General features: G+C 43.5%; 1 protein-coding gene across 1 annotated transcript in view; it reads left to right on the forward strand.

Annotated features, from left to right (window-relative positions):
• ACAP3 (ArfGAP with coiled-coil, ankyrin repeat and PH domains 3) overlaps window positions 1-12,350 on the forward strand; it is a 92,621-nt gene that overhangs the window by 54,919 nt on the left and 25,352 nt on the right. The window contains exon 13 of the mRNA XM_053962834.1: window positions 11,538-11,638. Within this exon, the coding sequence (XP_053818809.1) occupies window positions 11,538-11,638 (101 nt within the window). The remainder of the gene's footprint in view (window positions 1-11,537; window positions 11,639-12,350) is intronic.

Consider the following 12,350-nt stretch of genomic DNA (forward strand, 5'->3'; position numbering starts at 1 on the left):
GGTTATTTTGGGCTGGGTCAGTGTTTATTTTGGGTTATTTTGGGTTATTTTGGGTCAGTGCTGTTTTGGGTTCTTTGGGTCATTTTGGGTTGGGGTTATTTTGGGTCAGTGCTGTTTTGGGTTATTTTGGGTTATTCTGGGCCGGGGTTATTTGGGTCAGTGTTATTTTGGGTTCTTTGGGTTATTTTGGGTTGGGGTTATTTTGGGTCAGTGCTGTTTTGGGTTCTTTGGGTTTTTTTTGGGCTGGGTCAGTGCTGTTTTGGGTTATTTTGGGCTGGGGTTATTTTGGGTTATTTTGGGTTATTTTGGGCTGGGGTTATTTTGGGTTATTTTGGGTTATTTTGGGTTCTTTGGGGTCATTCCGGGCCGGGGGCCGGGGGCGGTGCCCCGCGCCGCCCCAGCGCTGCCCGTGCCCAGCTGGACCAGCTGGTGATCGCCGCGGCCGTGGAGAAGCGCGAGATGGAGCACAAGCACGCGCTGATCCAGCAGAGGGTGAGCCCCGGCCCGCGGGAATCCCGGGAATGCCGGGAATGCCGCGTGAACCTGGGAATGATTCCTGATGTCCCTGGGAATCCCGGGAATGCTGCGTGTCCCTGGGAATGCCGCGTGAACCTGGGAATGATTCCTGATGTCCCTGGGAATCCCGGGAATGCTGCGTGTCCCTGGGAATGCCGCGTGAACCTGGGAATGATTCCTGATGTCCCTGGGAATGCCGGGAATGCCGTGTGTCCCTGGGAATGCTGCGTGAACCTGGGAATGCTGTGTGAACCTGGGAATGCCGCGTGTCCCTGGGAATGCTGCGTGAACCTGGGAATGCTGCGTGAACCTGGGAATGCTGGGTGTCCCTGGGAATGCCGCGTGTCCCTGGGAATGATTCCTGATTTCCCTGGGAATTCCGGGAATGCTGCATGTCCCTGGGAATGATTCCTGATGTCCCTGGGAATGCCGCGTGTCCCTGGGAATTCCGGGAATGCTGCGTGTCCCTGGGAATGCTGCGTGTCCCTGGGAATGATTCCTGATGTCCCTGGGAATTCCGGGAATGCCGCGTGTCCCTGGGAATGATTCCTGATTTCCCTGGGAATTCCGGGAATTCCGGGAATGCCGCATGTCCCTGGGAATGCCGCATGTCCCTGGGAATTCTGCGTGTCCCTGGGAATGATTCCTGATTTCCCTGAGCTTCCTGGGAATGCTGGGAATGCTGGATGTCCCTGGGAATTCCTGGGAATGCTGTGTGTCCCTGGGAATGATTCCTGATTTCCCTGAGCTTCCTGGGAATGCTGGGAATGCTGGATGTCCCTGGGAATTCCTGGGAATGCTGTGTGTCCCTGGGAATTCCTGGGAATGCTGTGTGTCCCTGGGAATTCCTGATTTCCCTGAGCTTCCTGGGAATGCTGCGTGTCCCTGGGAATGCTGCGTGTCCCTGGGAATGCTGCGTGTCCCTGGGAATTCCGGGAATGCCGCGTGTCCCTGGGAATGATTCCTGATGTCTCTGGGAATTCCAGGAATGCTGCATGTCCCTGGGAATTCTTGATTTCCCTGGGAATGCTGCATGTCCCTGGGAATTCTTGATTTCCCTGGGAATGCTGCATGTCCCTGGGAATTCCTGATTTCCCTGGGAATGCTGGATGTCCCTGGGAATTCCTGATTTCCCTGGGAATTCCTGATTTCCCTGAGCTTCCTGGGAATGCTGGATTTCCCTGGAAATTCTGGATTTTCCCTGATTTTCTGGAAATCCCAGGTTTTCCTGAGCTTCCTGGAAAAATCTGGATTTCCTGGAAATTCTGGATTTTCCTGATTTCCCTGGAAATCTTGGATTTCCCTGACCTTCCTGAAAAGTTCTGGATTTCCCTGGAAATTCTGGATTTTCCTGATTTTCTGGAAATTCCGGATTTTCCTGATTTCCCTGGAAATTCCAGATTTTCCTGACTTTTCTGGAAATTCCTGGCTTTCCTGACTTTCCTGAAAAATTCAGGATTTCCCTGGAAATTCCGGATTTTCCTGGAAATTCTGGAAATTCCTGAGTTTCCTGGAAAATCTGGATTTTCCTGACTTTCCTGGATGTCCCTGAGAGCTCCGTGGCTGTTGGGCAGCTCCAGCTGCTTGTTTATTATTTAATATTAATATTAAATATTATTATTTAATATTAATATTAAACCACAATTTTAGACTATTATTATTATTATTATTATTACTATTATTATTATTACTATCATTATTATTACTATTCTATTATAGTATATTATTTTTACTATTCTATTATTATTCTATTATTATATTTTCTATAATAATTATCCTATACTAAATTGAAATAATAAATTATTATCTAATTAATTAATACAGTATTAATTTATTGAGACTAGAGTTTTAGAACTTTAAAACACAATTTAAACAGAATAAACTCTGGTTTATCCTCAGAGCAGACCCTGAGGCGTCTCAGGTCTCCCACCCTTGGCGAGGATTCCCAGCCTGGAGGGTGGAAGAATTCATTCGAATAATATTAATAATAATGAGAATTAATGATAATGAATTATATTAATGATGGTAAGAAAGGGAAGGATCTGATTGGTTTTTCTTTGCCTCCTCTTGCCCCGGCGCCGCTGCCTGGCCCTGCAGACCCTGCTGCAGGTGAGTGCCCGCCTGGGCCGGGCTCTGTTAGGCCAGCTTAAACCACCTAGGCCGGGCTCTGTTAGGTTAGGCCAGCTTAAACCACCTAGGCCGGGCTCTGTTAGGTTAGGCCAGCTTAAACCACCTAGGCCGGGCTCTGTTAGGCCAGCTTAAACCACCTAGGCCGGGCTCTGTTAGGTTAGGCCAGCTTAAACCACCTAGGCCGGGCTCTGTTAGGTTAGGTCAGCTTAAACCACCTAGGCCGGGCTCTGTTAGGTTAGGCCAGCTTAAACCACCTAGGCCGGGCTCTGTTAGGTTAGGCCAGCTTAAACCACCTAGGCCGGGCTCTGTTAGGCCAGCTTAAACACCTAGGCCGGGCTCTGTTAGGTTAGGCCAGCTTAAACCACCCAAGCCAGGCTCTGTTAGGCCAGCTTAAACCACATAGGCTGGGCTCTGTTAGACCAGCTTAAACCACCCAAGCCAGGCTCAGTCAGGTTAGGTCAGCTTAAACCACCTAAGCTGGGCTCAGTTAGGCTGGGCCAGGTTGAGCCACCTAAGCCCGGCTCTGTTAGGTTAGGCCAGGTTGAGCCACTTAAACCGGGCTCAGTCAGGCTAGGCCAGGTTAAACCACCTAAGCCAGGCTCAGTCAGGTTAGGCCAGGTTAAACCACCTAAGCCGGGCTCAGTTAGGCTGGGCGAGGTCCTGCCCTGCTCCCGGCTCTCCCCTCCCTGCCAGCTGTATGGTAATTATGGTAATTATGGTAATTATGGTGATTAATTATGGTAATTAACCCAGCTCTGAGCTGAGTCCCCAAAAGGGAGGAAGAGGAAAAGGAGGAGTAAAGGAAAAAGGGCTGAGACCCCAAAACCCTAAATCCCTGAAACCCCAAAAGGGAGGAGGAGGAGTAAAGGAAAAAGGGCTGAGACCCCAAATCCCTGAAACCCCAAAACCCCAAAAGGGAGGAGGAGGAGTAAAGGAAAAAGGGCTGAGACCCCCGAATCCCCAAAACCCCAAAACCCCAAAACCCCAAATGGATGAGGAGGAGGAGGAGGAGTAAAAGAAAAAGAGCTGAGACCCCGAAACCCCAAATCTCCTAATCCCCAAAAGGGAGGAGGAGTAAAGGAAAAGGGGCTGAGACCCCAAATCCCCAGTGGTTCCCTGGCAGCCCCAGGACGCCGCTCCCGGAGCGGGGACAGGGCTGGAGCCCTTCCCTTCCCTTCCCTTCCCTTCCCTTCCCTTCCCTTCCTTCCCTTCCCTTCCCTTCCCTTCCCTTCCCTTCCCTCCCTTCCCTTCCCTTCCCTTCCTTCCCTTCCCTTCCCTTCCCTTCCCTTCCCTCCCTTCCCTTCCCTTCCCTTCCCTCCCTTCCCTTCCCTTCCCTTCCCTTCCCTTCCCTTCCCTTCCCTTCCCTTCCCTCCCTTCCCTTCCCTTCCCTTCCCTTCCCTTCCCTTCCTTCCCTTCCCTTCCCTTCCCTTCCCTTCCCTTCCCTTCCCTTCCCTTCCCTTCCCTTCCCTTCCCTTCCCTTCCCTTCCCTTCCCTTCCCTTCCCTTCCCTTCCCTTCCCTTCCCTTCCCTTCCCTTCCCTTCCCTTCCCTTCCCTTCCCTTCCCTTCCCCCAGAAATCCTGCCCCAAAACTTTGGGATTTTGGCAGATTTCTCTCTCTTTTTCACATTCTGTTAATCCATCTCCACCCTGATCCCAGAAATCCTGGCAGAGTCACAAATCCTGCCCCAAAACTTTGGGATTTTGGCAGATTTGTCCCTTTTTCTTCTTTTATTAATCCATCCACCCCGATCTCAGAAATCCTGGCAGAGTCACAAATCCTGCCCCAAAAATTTGGGATTTTGGCAGATTTCTCTCTTTTTCTTGCTTTATTAATCCATCTCCACCCTGATCCCAGAAATCCTCCCCAAACTTTGGGATTTGTCAGATTTTTGGATGTTTTATTAATCCCTCTCCCCCCTGATCCCAGAAATCCTGCCCAAAACTTTGGGATTTTGGCAGATTTATCCCTTTTTCTTCTTTTATTAATCCCTGTCCCCCCTGATCCCAGAAATCCTGTCCAAAACTTTGGGATTTTGGCAGATTTATCCCTTTTTCTTGCTTTATTAATCCATCTCCACCCCGATCCCAGAAATCCTGTTAAGAGTCACAAATCCTCCCCAAAACTTTGGGATTTTGTCAGATTTTTGGATGTTTTATTAATCCATCTCCACCCCGATCTCAGAAATCCTGGCAGAGTCACAAATCCTGCCCAGAACTTTGGGATTTGTCAGATTTTTGGATGTTTTATGAATCCCTCTCCCCCCTGATCCCAGAAATCCTCCCCAAACTTTGGGATTTGTCAGATTTTTGGATGTTTTATTAATCCCTCTCCCCCCCGATCCCAGAAATCCTGTTAGAGTCACAAATCCTCCCCAAATCTTCGGGAATTGTCAGATTTTTGGATGTTTTATTAATCCCTCTCCACCCTGATCCCAGAAATCCTGCCCAAATCTTTGGGATTTGTCAGATTTTAGATGTTTTATTAATCCATCTCCACTCCAATCCCAGAAATCCTCCCCAAATCTTCGGGATTTTGTCAGATTTTTGGATGTTTTATTCATCCCTCTCCACCCTGATCCCAGAAATCCTGCCCAAATCTTTGGGATTTGTCAGATTTTTGGATGTTTTATTCATCCCTCTCCCCCCCCGATCCCAGAAATCCTCCCCAAAACCTTGGGATTTTGTCAGATTTTTGGATGTTTTATGAATCCATCTCCACTCCAATCCCAGAAATCCTCCCCAAACTTTGGGATTTGTCAGATTTTTGGATGTTTTATTAATCCATCTCCCCCCCGATCCCAGAAATCCTGTTAGAGTCACAAATCCTGCCCAAATCTTCGGGAATTGTCAGATTTTTGGATGTTTTATTAATCCCTCTCCACCCTGATCCCAGAAATCCTGCCCAAATCTTTGGGATTTGTCAGATTTTAGATGTTTTATTAATCCCTCTCCACCCTGATCCCAGAAATCCTGCCCAAATCTTTGGGATTTGTCAGATTTTAGATGTTTTATTAATCCATCTCCACTCCAATCCCAGAAATCCTCCCCAAATCTTCGGGATTTTGTCAGATTTTTGGATGTTTTATTCATCCCTCTCCACCCTGATCCCAGAAATCCTGCCCAAATCTTTGGGATTTGTCAGATTTTTGGATGTTTTATGAATCCCTCTCCCCCCCGATCCCAGAAATCCTGCCCAAATCTTTGGGATTTGTCAGATTTTAGATGTTTTATTAATCCATCTCCACTCCAATCCCAGAAATCCTCCCCAAACTTCGGGAATTGTCAGATTTTTGGATGTTTTATGAATCCCTCTCCACCCTGATCCCAGAAATCCTGCCCAAATCTTTGGGAATTGTCAGATTTTTGGATGTTTTATTCATCCCTCTCCTCCCTGATCCCAGAAATCCTGTTAGAGTCACAAATCCTGCCCAAATCTTTGGGATTTGTCAGATTTTTGGATGTTTTATGAATCCCTCTCCCCCCCGATCCCAGAAATCCTCCCCAAACTTTGGGATTTGTCAGATTTTTGGATGTTTTATTCATCCCTCTCCCCCCCGATCCCAGAAATCCTCCCCAAAACCTTGGGATTTTGTCAGATTTTTGGATGTTTTATGAATCCATCTCCACTCCAATCCCAGAAATCCTCCCCAAACTTTGGGATTTGTCAGATTTTTGGATGTTTTATTAATCCCTCTCCCCCCCGATCCCAGAAATCCTGTTAGAGTCACAAATCCTGCCCAAATCTTCGGGAATTGTCAGATTTTTGGATGTTTTATGAATCCATCTCCACTCCAATCCCAGAAATCCTCCCCAAACTTTGGGATTTGGCAGATTTTTGGATGTTTTATTAATCCATCTCCACTCCAATCCCAGAAATCCTCCCCAAACTTCGGGAATTGTCAGATTTTTGGATGTTTTATTCATCCCTCTCCCCCCCGATCCCAGAGCTGCTGCCTGAGTCCCTTTCCTTTCTCCAGGACTTCTCCTGCGAGGAGCCCAAGGTGGAATTCAACGTGGATGCTCCCAGCGGGGTGGTGATGGAAGGTTACCTGTTCAAGAGAGCCAGCAACGCCTTCAAAACGTGGAACAGGTCAGGGAAAATCCCCGCTCCACCTGGGCTGCAGGTCACACATGGGTCACAAATGAAAGAGAATTAAAAGAAATAAATCAATGAAAAAAGTCATTAAAATCATTAAAGTGAGGTCGCTTTGAGAGGGGGTTATTGGGGAATTTTAGTGATTTTTGCAATGAAATCGTGACCAGGATCCTTCCCTGCTTATTCAACAAATAAACAAATAAAATATAATAAATAATTCAAATTAGGTCAGTTTGAGAGGGTTTTCTTTGGGAATTTTAGTGATTTTTGCAATGAAATCGTGACCAGGATCCTTCCCTGCTTATTCAACAAATAAATAAATTAATTTAATTAAAGAAATAATTAAAATCATTAAAATTAGGTCAGTTTGAGAGGGTTTGCTTTGGGAATTTTAGTGATTTTTGCAATGAAATCGTGACCAGGATCCTTCCCTGCTTATTCAAGAAATAAATAAATTAATTAAATTAAATAAGTCATTAAAATCATTAAAATTAAGTCGGTTTGAGAGGGTTTTTTGGGGAATTTTAGTGATTTTTGCAATGAAATCATGACCAGGTTCCTTCCCTGCTTATTCAACAAATAAATAAATAAAATATAATAAATAATTCAAATTAGGTCAGTTTGAGAGGGGTTTTTTGGAATTTTAGTGATTTTTGCAATGAAATCGTGACCAGGATCCTTCCCTGCTTATTCAACAAATAAATAAATAAATAAAATTAAAGAAATAATTAAAATCATTAAAGTGAGGTCGGTTTGAGAGGGTTTTTTTGGGAATTTTAGTGCTTTTTGCAATGAAATCATGACCAGGATCCTTCCCTGCTTATTCAACAAATAAATAATTAAATTAAATAATTAAAATAATTGAAATTAAGTCGGTTTGAGAGGGTTTTTTTGGGAATTTTAGTGCTTTTTGCAATGAAATCATGACCAGGTTCCTTCCCTGCTTATTCAACAAATAAATAAATTAATTAAATTAAATAAATCATTAAAATGAGGTCAGTTTGAGAGGAGTTTTTCCTCCCTATTTCCCCTCCCCATTTTTCCCCCTTTTCCCCCCCTGTTTTTTCCCCTCATTTTTTCCCTCTGTTTTTCCTCTCCCATTTCCCCCCAATTTTTCCCCATAATTTTTTTCCCCTGTTTATTCCACTCCCATTTTTTCCCCCTCCCATTTTTCCCTCTGTTTTTTCCCCCATTTTTTTCCTCCCACCTTTTTTTCCCCCCCTGTTTTTTCCCCTCCCATTTTCCCTCTGTTTTTTCCTCTCCCATTTTTCCCTCTGTTTTTCCCCCATTCTTTTCCCCCCTGTTTTTCCCCCTCCCATTTTTCCCTCTGTTTTTTCCTCTCCCATTTTCCATCTGTTTTTTTCCCCCATTTTTTTCCTCCCACCTTTTCCCCCACCCTGTTTTTTCCCCTCCCATTTTTCCCTCTGTTTTTCCCCCATTCTTTTCCTCCCATTTTTTTCCCCTCCCATTTTTCCCTCTGTTTTTTCCCCTCCCATTTTCCCTCTGTTTTTTCCCCCATTTTTTTCTTCCCCCCTTTTTCCCCTCCCATTTTTCCCTCTGTTTTTCCCCCTCCCATTTTCCCTCTGTTTTTTCCCCTCCCATTTTTCCCTCTGTTTTTCCCCCATTTTTTTCCTCCCATTTTTTCCCCCTCCCATTTTCCCTCTGTTTTTTCCCCTCCCATTTTCCCTCTGTTTTTTCCCCCATTTTTTTCCTCCCATTTTTTCCCCCTCCCATTTTCCCTCTGTTTTTTCCCCTCCCATTTTCCCTCTGTTTTTTCCCCTCCCATTTTCCCTCTGTTTTTTCCCCCATTTTTTTTCTTCCCCCCTTTTTCCCCTCCCATTTTTCCCATGTTTTTCCCCCTTGTTTTTCCTCTTTTTTTATTTTTCCCACCTCCTGGGTGTCCATTTCCACCTGGATCCACCAGGGAGCCTGGGGGACAAGGAATGGCACCAAATTTCCCTGGAATTCCCTTCAAAGAGAAGGAATTTTTACCCAACCCCTTCAAAATCCCTCATTCCAAGCCTTTTTAAAGGGAACACCCCAATCTTTTGGGATTCATTTATTTCTTTTATCAATTAATATTTTTTACCCCAATCTTTTGGGATTCATTTATTTCTTTTATCAATTAATATTTTTTACCCCAATCTTTTGGGATTCATTTATTTTTTTTTATCAATTAATATTTTTTTACCCCAATCTTTTGGGATTCATTTATTTTTTTTTATCAATTAATATTTTTTTACCCCAATCTTTTGGGATTCATTTATTTTTTTTTATCAATTAATATTTTTTTACCCCAATCTTTTGGGATTCATTTATTTTTTTTTATCAATTAATATTTTTTTACCCCAATCTTTTGGGATTCATTTATTTTTTTTTATCAATTAATATTTTTTTTTCCATGCAAACTGTGCATAAAGCAGTCCGCTGAAGCGTTGAATTATTGAATTTATTGAATTTATTTGATTTATTGAATTTATTTTATTTATTGAATTTATTTGATTTATTGAATTTATTGAATTTATTTGATTTATTGAATTTATTGAATTTATTTGATTTATTGAATTTATTGGATTTATTGAATTTATTGAGTTTATTGGATTTATTGGATTTATTGAATTGATTGGATTTATTGAATTTATTGAATTTATTTTATTTATTGAATTTATTGAATTTATTGAATTGATTGGATTTATTGAATTTATTGAATTTAATTGATTTATTGAATTTATTGAATTTATTGAATGTATTTGATTTATTGGATTGATTGAATTTATTGAATTTATTTGATTTATTGAATTTATTGGATTTATTGAATTTATTGAATTTATTGAATTTATTGAATTTATTGAATTTATTGCATTTATTGCATTTATTTGATTTATTGAATTTATTTGATTTATTGAATTTATTGAATTTATTGGATTTATCGAATTTATTTGATTTATTGAATTTATTGAATTTATTTGATTTATTGAATTGATTGGATTTATTGAATTTATTGAATTTATTTGATTTATTGAATTTATTGAATTTATTTGATTTATTGAATTGATTGGATTGATTGGATTTATTGAATTGATTGAATTGATTGGATTTCTTGAATTTCTTGGATTTATTTATTCCAAAGCCTAATGAAAAGTTGAATTTGCAGTGGGGCAGTCCTGATGTCTGTCCGTGTGTCTGTCCCCCCTCAGGAGGTGGTTTTCCATCCAGAACAGCCAGCTGGTCTACCAGAAGAAGCTAAAGGTCAGTGAGGCCACCCCAGGTGACAGCAGGGGATTAACCAAGTGGTTCATTAACTAATTAATTAATTAGTTCATTAATTGCCTGGCTGGGGAATCCTGCAGGGAGAGGGGTGGCAGGAGCAGGGGAGGGACAGCAAGGCCACGAGTTGGAAAAAGGCAGCAAAGATTTATTAAATAATTATTTATTAATTATTCATTAAATATTTATTCATTGAATATGTATAGAATTAATTGATTATGAATGGAATTAATTGAATATGTATTTATTGAATAATTACTTATTAAGTAATTATTTGCCAACTGTTTATTTATTAAATAATTGCTGATTGAGTAGTTATTTCTTAATTCTTCCTTAGTAATGTGTTCATTATTTATTGTTTGTTTATTTATTCAATATTTTATGTGTGAAATAATTACTTATTAAGTAATTAAGGCCCCAGTAAAGGCTGTGACCCCACACGAATTCCCACAGAATCCCTCCCTGTGGCCCTGGGGTCACCTGGGGGGGGCTGGCTCTGATCCTGCCCTCGGCTTGGGCCAGAGGGGTTGGGGGGGTTTGGGGGTCTGGGGAGGCGTTTGGGGGGTTTGGAGAGGAATTTGGGGGGTTTGAGGGGTTTGGGGTGTTTGGAGTGGAATTTTGGGGGTTTGAGGGGTTTCGGGAGGGGTTTGGGGGGTTTGGAGTGGAATTTTGGGGGGTTTGAGGGGTTTGGGGAGGGGTTTGGGGGGTTTGGAGTGGAATTTTGGGGGGTTTGGGGAGGGGTTTGGGGGGTTTGGAGAGGAATTTTGGGGGTTTGAGGGGTTTGGGGAGGGGTTTGGGGGGTTTGGAGTGGAATTTTGGGGGGTTTGGGGTGTTTGGAGTGGAATTTTGGGGGGTTTGGGGAGGGGTTTGGGGTGTTTGGAGAGGAATTTTGGGGGGTTTGGGGGGGGTTTGAGGGGTTTGGGGAGGAGTTTTGGGGGATTTGGGCAAGGGGTTGAGCAGTTTTGGGGGATTTGGGATGGAGTTTGGAGGTTTGGGGAGGGGTTTGTGGGGGGTGGGGAGGGGTTTGAGGCAGGAGGGACTTTGGAGATTTTGGGAAGGAATTTGGAGATTTTGGGAAGGAATTTGTAGGGTTTGGGCGGGAGGGACTTTGGAGATTTTGGGAAGGAATTTGGAGATTTTGGGAAGGAATTTGCAGGGTTTGAGGCAGGAGGGAATTTGTAGGCTTTGGGAAGGAATTTGCAGGGTTTGAGGCAGGAGGGGCTTTGGAGATTTTGGGAAGGAATTTGGAGATTTTGGGAAGGAATTTGTAGGGTTTGGGAAGGAATTTGTAGGGTTTGGGCAGGAGGGACTTTGGAGATTTTGGGAAGGAATTTGTAGGGTTTGGGAAGGAATTTGCAGGGTTTGGGCAGGAATTTGTAGGGTTTGGGCAGGAATTTGCAGGCTTTGAGCAGGAGGGACTTTGGAGATTTTGGGACAGAGTTTAGAGGGTGTGGGCAGGATTTTCCCAATTGTGCCTCAGCCCCCCCAAGCCCCCCCAAGCCCCCCCAAGCCCCTGCTGTGTCCCCCAGGACGTGCTGACCGTGGTGGTGGAGGACCTGAGGCTCTGCACGGTCAAACCCTGCGAGGACATCGAGAGGAGGTTCTGCTTCGAGGTCGTCTCCCCCACCAAGTGAGTTTGGGACTCCCTGGGCTGAGAGGAGATTGAAGCAGAGGCTGATCAGTCTTGGCTGGGAGATGCCAGAATCCCTGGGGAGTTCCTCACACATGACCATAAGCTGGATCTGATTGTATAATTATATATATTTCATGACAAGAAAATCTTAGAATTAAATTGTTGTTAGTTCTTGGTAAAATAATAGAATTATGTATTTATATAACATATTCCATTATAGTCTTTATATGGAGAATTTATATTTCATATATAATGCCCAGCTTTTAAAAAAAACAGTTTCCAGACCTGCATGAAGGGTTTGGATTGGGAGCACCTCTGGGTGTCCGACCTTGTGGGGTTAATTTTTATCTGGGAGCTTTGGGGTGGGAACACCCCAACCTCATGAGGTAAATTTTTACCTGGAATCTTCAGAATGGGAACAGCCCAACCTTGTGGGGTAAATTTTTACCTGAAGGGGTTGAACACCCCAACCTTTTGGGGTAAATTTTTACCTGGAAGGTTTGGAGTGGGAACACCCCAAGTTTGTAGGGTTAATTTTTACCTGGAAGGTTTGGAGCGAGAACACCCCAACCTTGTGGGGTAAATTTTTACCTGAAGGTTTGGAGAGGGAGCACCCCAAACTTATGGGGTAAATTTTTGCCTGGAAGCTTTGGGAGTGGGAACACCCCGAGTTTGTAGGGATATTTTTTACCTGTAAGCTTCAGAGTGA

The sequence above is a fragment of the Vidua chalybeata genome, chromosome 22, assembly GCF_026979565.1.
Source record: "Vidua chalybeata isolate OUT-0048 chromosome 22, bVidCha1 merged haplotype, whole genome shotgun sequence".
Taxonomy (NCBI): domain Eukaryota; kingdom Metazoa; phylum Chordata; class Aves; order Passeriformes; family Viduidae; genus Vidua; species Vidua chalybeata.